This window comes from Pongo pygmaeus, chromosome 10 (genome assembly GCF_028885625.2).
Source record: "Pongo pygmaeus isolate AG05252 chromosome 10, NHGRI_mPonPyg2-v2.0_pri, whole genome shotgun sequence".
Classification (NCBI taxonomy): Eukaryota; Metazoa; Chordata; class Mammalia; order Primates; family Hominidae; genus Pongo; species Pongo pygmaeus.
The window spans coordinates 46,289,963-46,307,055 of NC_072383.2; the positions used below are offsets into that span (position 1 = coordinate 46,289,963).

Below are 17,093 nucleotides of genomic sequence, written 5' to 3' on the forward strand. Positions count from 1 at the left end.
CTGTAATCCCAGCTACTCAGGAGGATGACGCACAAGAATTGCTTAAACCCAGGAGGCGGAGGTTGTAGTAAGCCGAGATCACACCACTGCACTCCAGCCTGGGCGACACAGCGAGACTCTGTCTCAAAAAATATAATTAATAATAAAATAAAATAAATAATTAGCCAGGCATGGTGGCACACACACATAGTCCAGCTATTCAGAAGGCTGAGGTGGGAGAATTGCTTGACCCAGGAGTTAAGGCTGCAGTGAGCTATGAGTGAGTCACTGCACTCCAGCCTGGATAACAGTGTGAGACCCCGTCTCAAAAAAAGAAAAATAAAAAAATAAAAGCTGGGCACGGTGGCTCACTCCTGTAATCCCAGCATTCTGGGAAGCCAAGGCGGGTGGATCACCTGAGGTCAGGAGTTCGAGACCAGCCTGGCCAACATCGTGAAACCCCATCTCTACTAATAATACAAACATTTAGCTGGGTGTTGTGGTACGTGCCTGTAATCCCAGCTACTCAGAGAATCGCTTGAACTCGGGAGGCGGAGGTTGCAGCGAGGTGGAGGTTGCAGTAAGCACGAGATTACGCCATTGCACTCCAGCCTGGGAGGCAAGAGCAAAACTCCAGCTCCAAAAAATAAAAAATAAAATAAAATACAGAAGTGAGGGCCCTAACTACACAAAAGGATAATACTAGAAGTTCACAGTGCAAAATCATCCTTTCAACTGGGGTGGAAAACCAACAGTAATTTTTTAAGTTTATAATTAGATTTAACAGCATTAGGATTCTAATAAGCAAGTTAAATCACAAACCTTGAGACAATTACAAATATTTTATGTATATTTTGGGACCCAAGTATTAAGACTATAAATAAATATTAGCCCACATCTATGAAAAATGACTCATGTTTCTTTCTAATGAATTGACCATTACATTTCCGAAGTTATGAAATGGCCAACAGACCATAGAAAGACAATTCTTTAGGCTCCTGCTTGAAACCAACAGCTTCAGCAAACTGCTGGCCTTGATTCAGGGCCAAAGGAAAACAAAATCCTTCAATTAAGCAAACTAGCACAGAGATTCCCACTAGTCTTCAAACTAGCAAATCACAGCCTTAACAGGCAGAGTAAAAAGATACGGGTAAGGCAGTGTCTGGTCATTGGAAGAGACTGATTGGAACAACGAACATCATCCACAAAGGCCAAGCACCTCTGACTGGAACGAGTGGTATGGGCCTAAAATGGAAAAAGACAGATAAAATAGACCCACAAAAGAACATACAAACAATTACGATGAAAATAGTAACATAAGAAAAGCACATCCTAAAGGCTAGAAATTCAACACTTAACAAAAATAGATTCACCAATATTATGCAAAAGACAAAAAACCTTAAAACCTAATGTATAAAGAATGAGTCAACCTTAATCCCAAATACACCTCTCCATATTCTAAAAGTGTGATATAGCCTAATTAACACAAATTTTGTCTTTTGCCAACAGAACTCTTTGAAATTGCAGCCTTAAGTGGAATCTCAACAAATGAAACAAAATTACTCTTACTGAAACAGAGACCAAGGGTTTGAAAAACAAATTTAAGAATGATCACTTAATTATTCTTCTTATTAACCTTACTTCCTGACATTCAATTGCTCCTATTCTACCTTCCCACCTTTTAAAACAAGATTCCCAAGCAATTTAGGCTTAACCTGTGCTTATTTCTGAACTGAAGAATATCTGAACCAAGGACTTAGAAACTTTTCCAAACTACTCAATATGCAGATGAGAATACTGAGGCCCAGAAAAGTTAAGCTAACTGTGCAGACATAGAGCTGGTCAGTGGGGACTCACACTAGAATCCATGACTCCTGACTTCAAGCTAAGTGCTTTCACTATAACCCAAGTGCAAAAAGTCAGATTTCAGATCCAAGACTGGACATAGGGAGTTCAAGACCAGCCTGACCAACATGGAGAAACCCCGTCTCTACTAAAAATACAAAATTAGCCAGACATGGTGGCACATGCCTGTAAGCCCAGCTACTCAGGAGGCTGAGGGAGGAGAATCACTTGAACCCGGGAGGTGGATGCTGCGGTGAGCCAAGACGGCGCCATTGCACTCCAGCCTGGGCAACAAGATTGAAACTCTGTCTCAAAAAAAGACTGGACATAATGTTTTGACAATTACTCTATCTTTGTAAATAAAGTGAACATGACCAGGCACTGTGGCTTATGTCTGCAATCCCAACACTTTGGGAGGCCGAGGTGGGTAGATCACAAGGTCAGGCACTGGAGACCAGCCTGGCCAACATAGTGAAACCCCATCTCTACTAAAAATACAAAAAAATTAGCCAGGCGCGTGGTGGTGGCCGCCTGTAATCCCAGCTACTTGGGAGGCTGACGCAGGAGAATCGCTTGAAACTGGGAGGCAGAGGTTGAGAGATCTCGGTGAGCCGAGATCGCACCACTGCACTCCAGCCCGAGTGACAGTGCGAGACTCCGTCTCGAAAAAATAAAAACAATAAATAAAGTGAACGTATATACCTTAAAGGTATACACACAAATTACCTGTTGGGCAGCACCATCTGTGGCCAGCATTCTCCGTTCCTTCAACTGCCTATGCAGTAAGGCTTCCACTCCATAGCGCTGGCGGTATCGACGCAGACATTTTAATCGCTTTAAGTTCTCTCGTTCTTTGGCCAAAAGTCCCTCTGGGCCAGTCAGGAGACTACTGCCTAGAGTTACAAGAGTCAAGATCAAGGTTACCTCTCCAAGTCAACAAGTAAACAGGAAAATCCTTGGGGATAAGATAGGCAGTTTCAAAAGCAAATGAGCCCCCAATCCAGGTACCGAGACAGAAATAAATCTAATTATAGTCATGCACTATATGACCATTTTTTAATCAATCATGAACCATACATACTATGGTGGTCCCATAAGATTATAACAGAGCTGAAGAATTATTATTTTTTTTTTTTTTTTTGTTGAGGCGGAGTCTCGCTCTGCTGTCCAGGCTGGGGTGCAGTGGCGCAATCTTGGCTCACTGCAAGCTCCGCCTCCCAGGTTCACACCATTCTCCTGCCTCAGCCTCCTGAGTAGCTGGGACTACAGGCGCCCACCAGCACGCCCAGCAAATTTTTATTTTTTGTATTTTTAGTAGAGACGGGTTTTCATCGTGGTCTCGACCTCCTGACCTCATGATCTGCCCGCCTCGGCCTCCCAAAGTGCTGGGATTACAGGCGTGAGCCACCGCACCCAGCCAAAGCTGAAAAATTCTTATTGCCTAGTGACATCATAGTTCAACCCACACATTTGTGGTGATGCTGGTGACCAAACCTACTGCACTGCCAGTTATATAAAAGTCTAGCAGAGGCTGGACACGGTGGCTCACACCTGTAACCCCAGCACTTTTTGGGAGCCCAAGGCAGGTGGATCACCAGATCAGGAGATTGAGACCATCCTGGCCAACATGGTGAAACCCCATCTCTACTAAAAATACAAAAATTAGCTGGGCGTGGTGGCATGTGCCTATAGTCCCAGTTACTCAGGAGGCTGAGGCAGGAGAATCGCTTGAACCTGGGAGGTGGAGGATGCAGTGAGCCAAGATCACACACTGTACTCCAGCCTGGCGACAGAGTGAGACTACATCACACACACAAAAAAAAAATCTAGCACCTACAATTATGCACAGTAACTATACTCGATAATAAACAACTATGTTACTGGTTTATATATTTACTGTATTTATCCTTAGACTGTACTCCACTCTATTTATTTTAAAAAAAAAGTTAAATGTTAAACAGCCTCAGGCAGGTCTCTCAAAAAGTATTGCAGAAGACATTGTTATCATGAGATGACAGCTCACTGCATGAGATTGTCCCTGAAGACCTTCCACTGGGACAAGATGTGGAGGTGAAAGACAGTGACACTAGGCCCATGTAGGCCTAGGCTAATGTATGTGTTTGCATCTTAGTTTTTAACAGAAGTTTAAAACGATTTTTTTTTTTAATTAAAACTAGAAAAGCTTATAGGGATATAAAAAAATATTTTTGTACAGTTGTACAGTGTGTTTGTGCTTTAAGCTAAGTGTTATTACAGAGCCCAGAAGTTTTTCTTAAAAAACTTCTTAAGTTTATAAAGGCCAGGTGCAGTGGCTCATGCCTGTAATCAATCCCAGCACTTTGTGAAGCCGTGGTCGGAGGATCACTTGAGCCCAGGAGTTCAAGACTAACCTGGGCAACATAGCGAGACCCTGTCTACAAAAATTTAAAAATTAGCTGAGTGTGGTGGTACATCTGTAGTCCTAGCTACTCAGGAGGCTGAGGCAGGATAGCCTGAGTACAGGAGTTGAAGTCTGCAGTGAGGGAGGACCATGCTACTGCACTCCAGCCTGAGTGACACAGCAAGATTCTGTCCCTTTAAAAAAAAGCTTATAGGCCAGGCACGGTGGCTCATGCCTGAAATCCCAGCACTTTGGGAGGCCAAGGCAGGGGGATCACTTGAGGTCAGGAGTTCTGAGAGCAGCCTGGCCAACATGGCAAAACCCCCTCTCTACTAAAAATTAAAAAAATTACCCGGGCATGGTGGAATGTGCCTGTAATCCCAGCTACTTGGGAGGCTGAGGTGGGAGAACTGCTTGAACCTAGGAGGCAGAGGTTGCAGTGAGCTGAGATCATGCCACTGCACTCCAGCCTGGGCAACAGAGCGAGACTCCATGTCCGTCTCAATTAAAAAAAAAAAAAAAAGTTTATAAAGTAAAAAAAGTTACAGTAAGCTAAGGGTTAATTTATTATTGAAGAAACTTTTTTTATAAATTTAGTACAGCTTAAGTGTACAGTACTTATAACGTCTACAGTAGTAAATAATAATGTGCTAGGCCTTCCCGTTGACTCACCACTCACTCACTCGCCCAAAATAACTTCCAGTCCTACAAGCTCCATTCATGCTAAGTGCCCATTTTTAAAATCTTTTATGCCATAATTTAACTGTACCTTTTCTCTGTTTAGATGTGTTTAGGTACACAAATACCACTGTTACAACTGCCCACAATATTCGGTACAGCAACATGCTTGTACAGGTTTGCAGCCTAGGTACGTTGTAGGCTATACCACCTACGTTAGCATGAGTCACTCTATGAAGTTTGAATGACAAAAATCACCTAACAACGTATGTATCCCCGTCATTAAGTGACACATGACAAATTCACATGTTAAACCCACAACAGCTTGTCGGAACTGGCATAAAACTTGCCTAGAGCTTCATGTTCCACTTTGCGATTATGTAAGTACCGGCGCTTCTTCTCCTTGAGCAGATGCTGAAGTCGTTTAAACTGATCAATATACAAAGACTGCAAACGAATTAGCTTTTCACGCATAATCAGGGCCACTTCTTCTGCTGTGTAGACACCAGCATGTCTGGAATAAAACAGAATTCAGCAAAGCATAAGAAAACAATAATAATAATACCCAAGTTTAAAAGAGTAGAGATGTCAGACTAAGTTTGTTATTTAACAAGTGGTGACATAATCACCTTAATAGTAATGTTTTTGCAAAACATTGTACCATTCAAGTTGTTATTAAATAAAACAAAAGAGAAAATCTCCAAGAAAGGATACTAATCTGTGATTTCCCAAAATGGGGGAAGGAGAAATGTCTTATTTTTCCCAGCTATTTGCATTATGTTGAAAAGAAAGTGAACATGTGGAACACTTTAAACTTTTATTAATCTACATTCTTAATGTTTTGATATAAAATCATCACTTACCAGTCAGGACAGCTTTAAAGTGTTCAATTCATTAACATGTATCTCTCACATATACATATACACATATATTTTTTTTTTTTTTGAGATAAGGTCTCACTCTTGTCACCCAGGATGGAGTGCAGTGGTGCAATCAATCACAGCTCACTACAACCTTTGCTTCCTGGGCTCAAGCGATCCTCCCACATCAGCCTGCCGAGTAGCTGGGACTACAGGTGTGCACCACCCCACTTGGTTAATTTTTGTATTTTTTGTAGAGATGGGATTTCACCATGTTGTCCATGCTTGAACCCCTGGGTTTGGGTTTAAGTGATCCTCCCGCCTCAGCCTCACAAAGTGCTGGAATTAAAGGCATAAGCTACTGCACCTGGCAATATATTTTAATTAAAGCACTAAAGATACCAATATCAAATAATTTTTTTTTTTTTGGGGACAGAGTCTTGCTCTGTCACCCAGGCTGGAGTGCAGTGGCATAACCTTGGCTCACTGCAACCTCCACTTCCCAAGTTCAAGTGATTCTCCTGTCTCAGCCTCCCAAGTAGCTGGCATTACAGGCACCTACCACCATGCCCAGCTAATTTTTGTATTTTCAGTAGAGATGGGGTTTCTCCATGTTGGTCAGGCTGGTCTTAACTCCTGACCTCAGATCGATCTTCCAGCCTCAGCCTCCCAAAGTGCTGGGATTACAGGCGTGAGCCACTGCGCCCAGCCAAAATATGTAATTGTTTAAAAAATACAGGCCTATATTGGAGCTCATATGGACCCTCAAATAACTAGTCAAAATGGGCTATACCCTGTCCTCAGCTTATTTTCTTGACAATATTCTCAAAATTCAGTACCCTAGGTTAACCCTTAATTGCCAAAGATCTGGCACGGATCCATATCAACTTGATTAAGCTTTGCTGCCAATTATAAACTACAAGAATTCCTGGCCAGGCACGGTGGCTCACGCCTGTAATCCTAGCACTTTGGGAGGCCAAGGCAAGCGGATCACCTGAGGTCAGGTGTTCAAGACCAGCCTGGCCAACATGGCGAAACCCCGTCTCTACTGAAAATACAAAAATCAACCGGGTATGGTGGTGGGCGCCTGTAATCCCAGCTACTTGGGAGGCTGGGGCAGGAGAATTGCTTGAACCTGGGAGGCAGAGGTTGCAGTGAGCCGAGATCGTGCCACTGCATTCCAGCCTGGGTGACAGAGCAACACTCCAACTCAAAAAAAGAAAAAAAAAAAAAAGAACTTCTAAAAGTTATGCTAGTGATTAATACGTGGAAGACTGTTCTCTGGCTCTGATTTATGCAATCAAAATTAAGAGATGAGGCCAGGTATGATAGCTCACGCCTGTAATCCCAGCACTTTGGGAGGCCGAGGCAGGCAGATTGCTTGAGCCTGGGAGTTCAAGACCAGCCTGGGCTGTAACATGGCAAAACCCTGTCAATACAAAAAATACAAAAGTTAGCTGGGCACGGTGGTGTATACCTGTAGTCCCAGATACTCAGGAGGCTGAGGTGAAAGGATCACTTCAGCCTGGGAGTGGGACGCTGCAGTGAGCTGAGATGGCACCACTGCACTCCAACCTGGGTGACAGAGCAAGACCATGTCTCAAAATAGATAAATAAATAAATAAATAGGAGAATAACTTTCAATTTTAAAAATTTTGTTTCATTCACTGTCTGATCATTACATAAATACAAACAACAAGCTATGTACCTTAAGTTTCATACTCTGAGTAAAAATTTTATTGAAAAGGCAAAACACATAAATTACACTAATTTTAAGTCAAAAAATTATGCTTTATTTTATTACTTTTTTGTTTTTAAGACAGAGTCTTGCTCTGTTTCCCAGGCTGCACTGAAATGGCACAATGTTGGCTCACTGCAACCTCCACCTCCCGGGTTCAAGCAATTCTTGTGCCTCAGCCTCCACAGTAGTTGGGATTGCAGGCGTGTGCCACCACACCTGGCTAATTTTTTTATTTTTTGTATTTTTAGTAGAGATGGGGTTTCACCATGTTGCCCAGGCTGGTCTCTAACTCCTGAGTTCAGGCAATCCACCTGACTCGGCCTCCCAAAGTGCTAGGATTACAGGTGTGAGCCACTGTGGCCAGCCTATGCTTTATTTTTAAAAACTAGCTGTTAAGGCACTGAAATACACAGAATATATAAAATTAACTTAAGGACTGACAGCAAGTAATTTCTGCCAAAATTTCTTCATAAATATAAACAAAAGCCAATATTACCTGTGTATAAGACGTACTTAACTATATTCTGAAGTAAAAGTGAAAAGAAATTAAGAAAAATCAAAACATGGTTAATAAAACCAGCAAAGGGCCGGGCGTGGTGCACAAGGCCAAGGTGGGTGGATCACTTGCGGTCAGGAGTTCGAGACCAGCCTGGCCAACATGGCAAAACCCCCTCTCTACTAAAAATACAAAAATTAGCCAGGTATGGTGGCAAGCACCTACAATCCCAGCTACTCGGGAGACTGAGGCAGGAGAATCACTTGCACCTGGTAGGCAGAGATTACAGTGAGCCGAGATAGCACCATTGCACTCCAGCCTGGGCGACAGAACGAGACTCTGTCTCCAAAAATAAAAAATTAAATAAATAAAATAAACAAATAAATAAATAATAATAAATAATTAAATAAATAAAATTAAATTAAATAATAAAAAATAAATTTAAAAAATAAATAAAATAAAATAAAACCAGCAAATTACAGAAATGACAAAAGCTAACAGACTATCAGAAAATGTGAAAAGGCTTTAAAAATACGTAACGGTTGGCTGGGCATGGTGGTTCAAGCCTGTAATTCTAGCACTTTGGGAGACCGAGGTGGGCATACTGCCTGAGCTCAGGAGTTTGAGACCAGCCTGGGCAACATGGTGAAACCCCATCTCTACTAAAATACAAAAAAAAAAAAAAATTAGCCAGGCACGGCGGCGTGCACCTGTAGTCCCAGCTACTAGGGAGGCTGAGGCAGAAGAATTGCTTGAACCCAGGAGGCAAAGGTTGCAGTGAGCTGAGATCGTGCCACTGCGCTCCAGCCTGGCAACAGAGCGAGCATCCGTCTCAAAAATAAATACATAACGGTTTCACAAGGTGACTAAGTTACATCTTCAGAAAAATGGGTTATGCCTACATTAACCTGTCTGTAACCTAAAATACTGAGGCCTTAACCTAATATAGAGTTTGTTAAAATGAAATTCACTTTTTGAATACTGAAAATGAGAAAAATAAAAATTGTTTTAAAAAATTAATTTCACTGCACCCTGTCAGAAAAGAATTTAACCAATGGTCTGGGACTGAAATGTACTAATCTGAAGCCATTACTATTAGAAGTTACTAGAAATCATTTGGTGGGGGCAGTAAGCAACCTACTAAATGAATGCCTGCTGGTTCATGTAACAGATGGCTCATTTACATAAAGATGAATGCGCCAGACTTTCAGAGCTGGACATTAAAATTATGTACTAATTCCCCTTGCTCTGGTATGCACAAATTAAAGTCAAGGTTTTATTATTAGAATTCATCTTCAAAAAAGAGGGTCTCACCTTATATTCTACTAAATAGTCTCTCTTATAAAGGGCATTCTCCAAATTTCTTTATTTGGAAAACAATGATGAAGATTCAATAATGTGAAATAACCTTCAGCCAAACAAGTTTTGGATGTTTACAGAGGTCATATGATACAATTATTACTTAAAAAGGGAAATGAAATTTTAACAATTACCTTTAGGATAAAATTTCTTAATTAGATGCTATAGACAAGCTTATATTTATTTTTTCTGTGTGTATGAGATAGGGTCTCCCTCTGTTGCCCAGACTGGAACGCAGTGGCACGATCACAGAGCCTCGACCTCCCAGGCTCAAGCGATCCTCCCACCTGAGCCTCTCGAGTAGCTAAGACTACAGACCACGTGCACCACCACGTCTGGCTAATTTTTAAATCTTTCGTAGAGACGGTGTCTCCCTATGTTGCCCAGGCTGGTCCCGAACTCCTGGACTCAAGCAATCCTCCCACCTCAACCTCCCAAAGGATCACTGGGCGCGGTGGTTTGTCCCTGTAATCCCAGCACTTTGGGAGGCTGAGGCGGGCGGATCACCTCAGATCAGGAGTTCAAGACCAGCCTGCCAACATGGAGAAACCCCGTCTCTACTAAAAATACAAAAATCAGCTGGGCGTGGTGACGGGCACCTGTAATCCCAGCTACTCGGGAGGCTGAGGCAGGAAAATCATTTGAACCCAGGAGGCGGAGGTTGCAGTGAGCTGAGATCACACCATTGCACTCCAGCCTGGGCGACAAGAGTGAAACTCCGTGTCAAAAAAAAAAGTGCTAGGATTACATGCGTAAGTCACTGTGCCTGGCCATAAACAAGCTTTACTTTTAACAAAACAATTAAGTAAGTGGTTACTTTGAGAGAAATCATATATATACTCACAGGAAGTTTTAAAAATCTATGCCAACAATATTCTAGTTAGGATGAAGTCTCTAGCAACATCATAAACAATATAAAAGGTGCCCTTTGTGTAACAAGCAATTGAAGATAAATATGGTTAAACTATTAGATGATTCAAAAAGTGATCCCATTGATGACAAAGACACTGGTGCCCTAAGATAAAAATTCTTAATGAAAAGAATTTCACTCGATGGCCATACTACTAAATTACTATATTATTAAATATAAGAAGATAGTAATATGTAATCATATTATAAGGAGACACTTAACAACTCCATTTACATGCCTAAAAATGCGTAAATTTAGTGGGCCTAAATTTTTTTAAAAAATAATCTCACTGAGGAAAATTAATGAAAGCCTTATACTTAGTTGCCTAATAGCTGACCATATTTGGGGCTTTATTTTCTCTTCTGAACATGTTTCTCCTAGGAGAGAGTGACATCAACTGCCTAGTCCTTTCCACATTTATATTTCTCATAAAATGACCTGGTATTTTGGTTTATACAGCAGTCTCTTGTAAGTTAAATCAGCATGCATGTGCCTCCTAGAGACTGATCCACTTTAGATTATTACTAACAAAATCAAGTTTCTCGACCTTAAGCTGAGTGTTTACCACACCAAACGACACTCCCTTTGTAACCCTAGAGAGCATACATCTCTTCAAAGCAGCAAGTTTGGCCATCTAGAACCACAATGGAAAAAAAAAGGAATGAAGCTGGGCCTGATGGCTCATGCCTGTAATCCCAGCACTTTGGGAGGCCGAGGCAGGTGAATCACAAGGTCAGGAATTCGAGACCAGCCTGGCCAACATGGTGAACCCCATCTCTACTAGAAATACAAAAAATTAGCTGGGTGTGGTGGTGGGTGCCTATAATCCCAGCTACTTGGGAGGGAGTCTGAGGCAGGAGAATCGCTTGAACCTGGGAGGCACAGGTTGCAGTGAACTGAGATCGTGCCACTGCACTCCAGCCTGGGTGACAGTGCAAGACTCCATCTCAAAAAAAAAAAAAAAAAAAAAAAAGAAATGAATATGTTGATTTAAGTTACTATTTGTGAGAGAATCCTGTGAGAGAACAGACATTCCCTTTCAAACTACTTAGACGGGTTTTCTAAACTAGTACTTCCTGAATAGCTGACCACAGTGAGATTACTCAATAGAAATGGATGAAATTATTCTACTCAGAAAACGTAACCCTAACATATGGCCATACCATCCGGAACATGCCCAACCTCCTCTGATCTCAGAAGCTAAGCAGGGTCAGGAGAAAATGTAACCCTAAATGACTTCTTATAAACCAAAGAATCCAAAGTAATGAAGAAAATGCTATTGCAAGAACAAAAGCCCAACAGTCAATCTAGAAATTACCCCTTCCACTATTTACAGTCCCTCTATATAAACTGTCAGTACAAAGTGTTAGGACACAGAAGTCAGCAGGCAAACATTTTTAAAAACTAAACCCAGACCTTGAGACACAGAAATATGAGACTCCAGAGTGGTAATGTTTTTATGCTTCTACAACTCCTACGGTGATAATGGGTTAAGTGAAGAGCAGAAGCTTACTAAGATATAAACCTCATTAAGATATAATCACTTTTGGGTTTCTAAATCGGTTTCTCTTTCTTAGGCATGAAACCAAACTCTTGAATACCTTTTTATTCTTCTTTTTAAAAAAAATCCACACACAAAAAAACACTAAATGCTTGAGCTGATGAATATGCTATTACCCTGATTTGATCATGACACAAGGTTTACAAGTATCCAAACATCACACTGTACCCCATAAATATGTACAATTGTCAATTTAAAACAATATACAACTTCAAAAAATTTATAAATCCCATAAACATGACATTTTGCGGAAGTATTCAACTACAATCACATTATTCCTGAGGTTTAGGCCAAGCACTCATTCACAACCATTTTCTCTTCTCTAAACTGGTCTGACCATTTCTCAATCCACCTCCCACACTCCCATGTCTAAATTTCCTGTTTTCTCCCCTATACTTTCTCATACGTAGAATTTGGTGTTCAAACTTTTTTTAAATTACAACGCTTCTAAAAAACAATCATCCTGCCTTGAAGCAAGATGACAATGAACCATGCCACTTTTATATACAGAACCTCTTACTGCTGACAAATAGCTGTCTTCAACCCTCCTAGGTTACTGATTTATTAACAGCATGCAGCGCTACAATCCACATACTAACTACATTTCAAATGCCTTATGTGGAGTTACAACTTACTTTAGGGGATCTTCTTGATCACTGTCTATGCTATCAGCTTCACTGTCAGGGTCACCTCTCCATGTCTGATCCACAGTAATGGGTTCCTGCTCCCCATCACTCCAGCTGTCTTCATCTGAGGCAAGGAAGGGAGAGCAGCCATTAAGACTTCCCACCTCTGTAACTCCACCACACAAAACTAGATTACTTATCAACCCAAACCCTGAAATTTTAAAAACAAAAAAAAAACACTTAGTACAAAGGTACTGGCAAATAAAAACGCTTTAAGAAAATACAACCCAAGTGAGATTACTTACAACATAAATGAGTAAACCATGCCTTCTCAAACAGAAAAATCAACTTAAAATTACTGTTTCCTGAAATTACCTAACAAAGCTGCTGAGCATTAAAAAAGCAATGAAAGAAATGGTCACCAACTAAGGAAAGTAAACCTAGGCAAACACTACTTCAAATTCAAAAGAATTGGTAAACAACAAAGCAATCCTGGAATTCTCACCCAATTCCTGATGAATTAACAATACTGCCAAATAGTTCAAGGCATTGTGCTAACCCAAAATAGTTCCCCCTTAACTTTCTTCCTCCTTTTCATTCCAGGAGAGAAGGTCCTTACCTAGTATTCGGCTGGCTTCACTGCGACTACTTTCTGGAGTCTGAGACCCCAGCTCTGTCTTAGCATATGAGCTCAGCTGGCACAGGAGTGTTTCACCCATAGGCCCTGGGTTGGTCTTCTTCATTTGAGCATGAAGTGCCAGGGCATTCCTACGGACATGTTCAGCACAGAAGGACACCCTAAAGAGACAAAACATTAATATTTGATAAGTTCCTTCTTGAAAGCGTTTAATAATGTTCATAGTCCCTAATCTTTAAATCATTTTTACGGAATTAAAATGACTATTACATTCATTTCTAAAAATGCAAGTCAGAGGAATTTAACTGGCCCAAGGTCAACTCATTTAACTTTATTAAAGGGAAGTAACAGGCTGGATGAAGTGGTTCACCCACGTAATCCCAGCACTTTGGGAGGCTGAGGCAAGGGATTGGGTCTTGCTCTGTTGCCCAGGCTAAAGTGCAGTGGTGCAATCACAGCTCACTGTAGCCTTAAACTGCTTGGTTCAAGCGATCCTCCTGCCTCAGCCTCAAAGTAGCTGGAACTACAGGCATGCACCACTGTGCCCAGCAAATTTTTTTAAGTTTTTTGTAGAAACGAAGTCTATCTTGCCAAGTCTGGTCTGGAACTCCCAGGCTCAAGTGATCCTCCCACCTCAGTCTCCCAAGTAGCTGGGACTACATGTCCACGCCACTATGCCCAGCGAATTTTTTAATCTTTTGTAGAGACGGGGTCTCACTGTATTGCCTGGGTTGGTCTCCAACTTCTGGCCTCAAGTGATCCTCCTGCCGTGGCCTCCCAAAGTGCTGGGATTACAGGCATGAGCCACTGCAACCAGCCAGGGACACAATTTTAAAACTACAAGATATGTAAAAAATTATCTAGTCAGGTTATGTTTTTGCATGGATACCTTTGCATACATGATGAAAACTATGAAGCCTCTTACAGAAGAATACACACATATACAACTTTGCATGTTATTTAACAAAATTCATGGACAGCCAAATAGAGCCACACACCCCTCCATTAAGAAGAATTTTAGGGGCCAGGTGCGGTGGCTCACGCCTGTAATCCCAACACTCTGGGAGGCCGAGGCGGATGGATCACCTGAGGTCAGCAGTTCAAAACAAGCCTGGCCAACACAGTGAAACCCCGTCTCTACTAAAAAGTACAAAAATTAGCCGGGCGTGGTGGCGCACGCCTTAAGTCCCAGCTACTTGGGAGGCAGGAGAATCGCTTGAATCTGGAAAGAGGAGGTTGCAGTGAGCCGAGATCTCCACTGCACTCCAGCCTGGGGAATAAAGCGAGACTCTGTCTCCAAAAAAAAAAAAAAAAATTAATTTTAGGGCCGGGCGCGGTCGCTCACGCCTGTAATCCCAGCATTCTGGGAGGCCGAGATGGGAGGATACCTTGAGGCCAGGCGTTTGAGACCAGCCTGGTCAAAACAGCAAGACCCCATCTCTCTTAAAAAAAAAAAAAAAGAGTAATTTAGAATATGACTTTATTTTACAGATAAGGGAAAAGAACCAAAGAGGTGAACTAAGTAATCCAACTCAAGGGTCTTTCCAGTCTTCACCGTTTTTTCAGTTTTCCAAGGATACAACCATAACCCCAAATTTACAAGAACGTGATCTCAAACGCGGCAGCTATGCTGAAGCCCGCATCATATCACATACCCCCTCCCTTTAAGACAAACAACATATATATCTATACATATATACCCATCTTTCTTCTCTGGCTTTGGGGCAGCATTGGGACATCTTTTTCCATTCTTCGTCGATATATAACTACACTGCTTGAAGGGTGCATTCTTGTCTTCAAGGATATGCTTAATGCAAAACTCCTGCCCCTCCAGACGAGGCTGAGAGCATGGACGATGAGTGAATGCACAAGACAGAGGTTCCTGAGACCTGGGCACTGGAGTGATCCTCCCCCGATTGGTTGGCAAGACGTGAATCCGAATCCTGTTCATAACCAAAACCTGCGGGATCAAACGAAAGATCAAAAAGCCCTTACCCTTCCCGAAAATTCCTGCTCCACACAGATCGCGCGGGCAGTTTCCGAAGGACAGGCAAAAGTCGGCCCCGTAAGGTACGCTCCGTTACTCCCCGCCGCCCTCCCCAAGTCTCCACAGGCATTTGTGACTTTGCCTCCCTTTAGCGTGTCCCTCCACCCCCGGCCCCACCCAGAACCACACCACGCTGAATGTATCTTCAGGACTCGCACAGCTGCAGCACGAAGGGAAGTGACAACACCAGCCCCACGCGGCGGCCACGCCGCCTCCCCGCACGCCGCCTTTGTCCCGGCCTGCCTCACAGCGCACTACTGGGCCTGGCCTCGGAAGCCCATGCGAGCGCCATTTTGTCCTACGGCTCCGGTCACCGGAGATCCTGGCTCCTGGAAGCCTGCAGGAAGGAGACTGACTCTGACACTGATTTGAGGCGGAGTAGCAGCTCTGAGCTGACAAAAAGAGCGAAATAGCAGCCCAACTGCAAGAGCTTAGAGCAAGAAGCACCGCCATCTTACCTCAGGAGCTGCGCTGCGCCTCTCTCTGCCCCGCCGCTCGCCCTCCTCTAGTGGCGCCAGCGGCTCCTAGATCGGCCTCGCCCCTTTCCGGACTCCTGGCTACTGACTGGCTACCGCTCTTATGATAGGGTGTCGCCATTAGCCGAGGCCCACTACCTATCGTGTCTGGGAGGGCGGAGCGCTGAGAAAAACGCGAGGTTGGGGTGGCTAAGACAGACGTCTATCAGCAACTCCGCCCGGAGCAGAGTGAGCCGGGGAGGAAGGGGGAGGAGAGCGGGCTGCGGGGCGGGTTGCCAACTGCTGATATTTTTCCACCTTGCAGCGTGGCTCTTTTTCCGGCTACTTTTGGACCCTCACTCTGTGGTCCTAGGCTGCTGTACCCTCACCACTGTACACAGCTAGTATAAAACCAGACAGACAGGCCGGGCGCGGTGGCTCACGCCTGTAATCCCAACACTTTGGGAGGCTGAGGCGGGCAGATTACCTGAGGTCGGGAGCTCGAGACCAGCCTGACCAACGTGGAGAAACGCCGTCTCTACTAAAAATACAAAATTAGCCGGGCGTGGTGGTGCACGCCTGTAATCCCAGCTACTCGGGAGGCTGAGACAGGAGAATCGCTTGAACCCGGGAGGCGGAGATTGCGGTGAGCCGAGATCGCGCCATTGCACTCCAGCCTGGGCAACAAGAGCGAAACTCCGTCTCAAAAAAAAAAATTAAAATTAAAAAAAAAATCAGACATAGGCTGGAGGCTCACTGTTTACACATAAAAAGTCTTTAGCTTTCTTTTGTGAACAGTTCAATACATGTACTGAAAATTTGGTGTAGAGAACAAAGAAAAACATTTTTTGGGTGTTTACTGATTCTGGGAATTACATGTATAAATTCATTGAATTTTTCAAAGCAACCCTAAGAGGTAGAGGTTAGTATTATGTCCATTTTACAGATAAGAGGACTGAGGAACAGAATGGGACCATAGCTAGTAAATGGGAAAGGAAGACGAATTTGAACCCAGCCCGCATTCTTTTCCCTTATTGCCTCTTATATAGTAAAGAGCATTGGACTGAGAATAAGGAAATATTTGTTCTAGTTTAGGGCTGCTTCTCATAACTGTGTACCCTGTCTTTAAAATTCCATGCTAAATAATGCGGGTATCATAAAAATGACAGACACGATACCAATCATTTAAACTAAAAATCTTTGTCATCTCCACCACTTGTAGAAATGATTCCTCGCTTTCTTCCCATAACCCTTCCAGACATTTTTTGCTTTCCAGCATCTCTTATCTGCTCACTGTCAGTTTAAGAAAGATGTTTTATCCATGCCTAACGAGCAAGTGAACATGAGTCACAGTGGAAGTGAACATAAAGATTCTACAGCCCTCAAGAAAAACACTAAGGCTGGGCGTCATGGTTCACCCCTGTAATCCCAGCACTTTGAAAAGCTGAGGTGGGAAGATCGCCTGAGCTCAGGAGTTCAATCCTAGCCTGGACAATATGGAGATACCTCATCTCAAATA

General features: G+C 42.9%; 1 protein-coding gene and 1 non-coding gene across 10 annotated transcripts in view; both read right to left on the reverse strand.

The window, feature by feature from the left end:
* KANSL2 (KAT8 regulatory NSL complex subunit 2) overlaps positions 1–16,779 on the reverse strand; it is a 29,986-nt gene extending 13,207 nt beyond the window's left edge. For 7 of the 9 annotated variants that reach the window (XR_010127797.1, XR_010127796.1, XM_063672715.1 and 4 more), the window contains exons 1-7: positions 15,578–15,705; positions 14,773–15,032; positions 13,055–13,233; positions 12,445–12,646; positions 5,229–5,396; positions 2,551–2,713; positions 1,128–1,224 (exon numbers count right to left, since the gene is read on the reverse strand). Coding sequence is in view for 7 of the 9 variants with exons in the window: in XM_063672715.1 (XP_063528785.1) it covers positions 1,128–1,224; positions 2,551–2,713; positions 5,229–5,396; positions 12,445–12,646; positions 13,055–13,233; positions 14,773–15,023 (1,060 nt within the window). In the remaining 2 variants the exon portion in view is untranslated. Of the gene's footprint in view, positions 1–1,127; positions 1,225–2,550; positions 2,714–5,228; positions 5,397–12,444; positions 12,647–13,054; positions 13,234–14,772; positions 15,033–15,577 lie in introns of all 9 variants that reach the window. The other 2 variants (XM_054442196.2, XM_054442197.2) reach the window with 2 other exon arrangements.
* On the reverse strand, positions 892–1,028 carry LOC129011064 (small nucleolar RNA SNORA2/SNORA34 family). Its single transcript, XR_008493194.1, has one exon. It is a non-coding gene; the product is annotated as a small nucleolar RNA SNORA2/SNORA34 family (small nucleolar RNA).
* Positions 16,780–17,093: the final 314 nt, after the last annotated feature.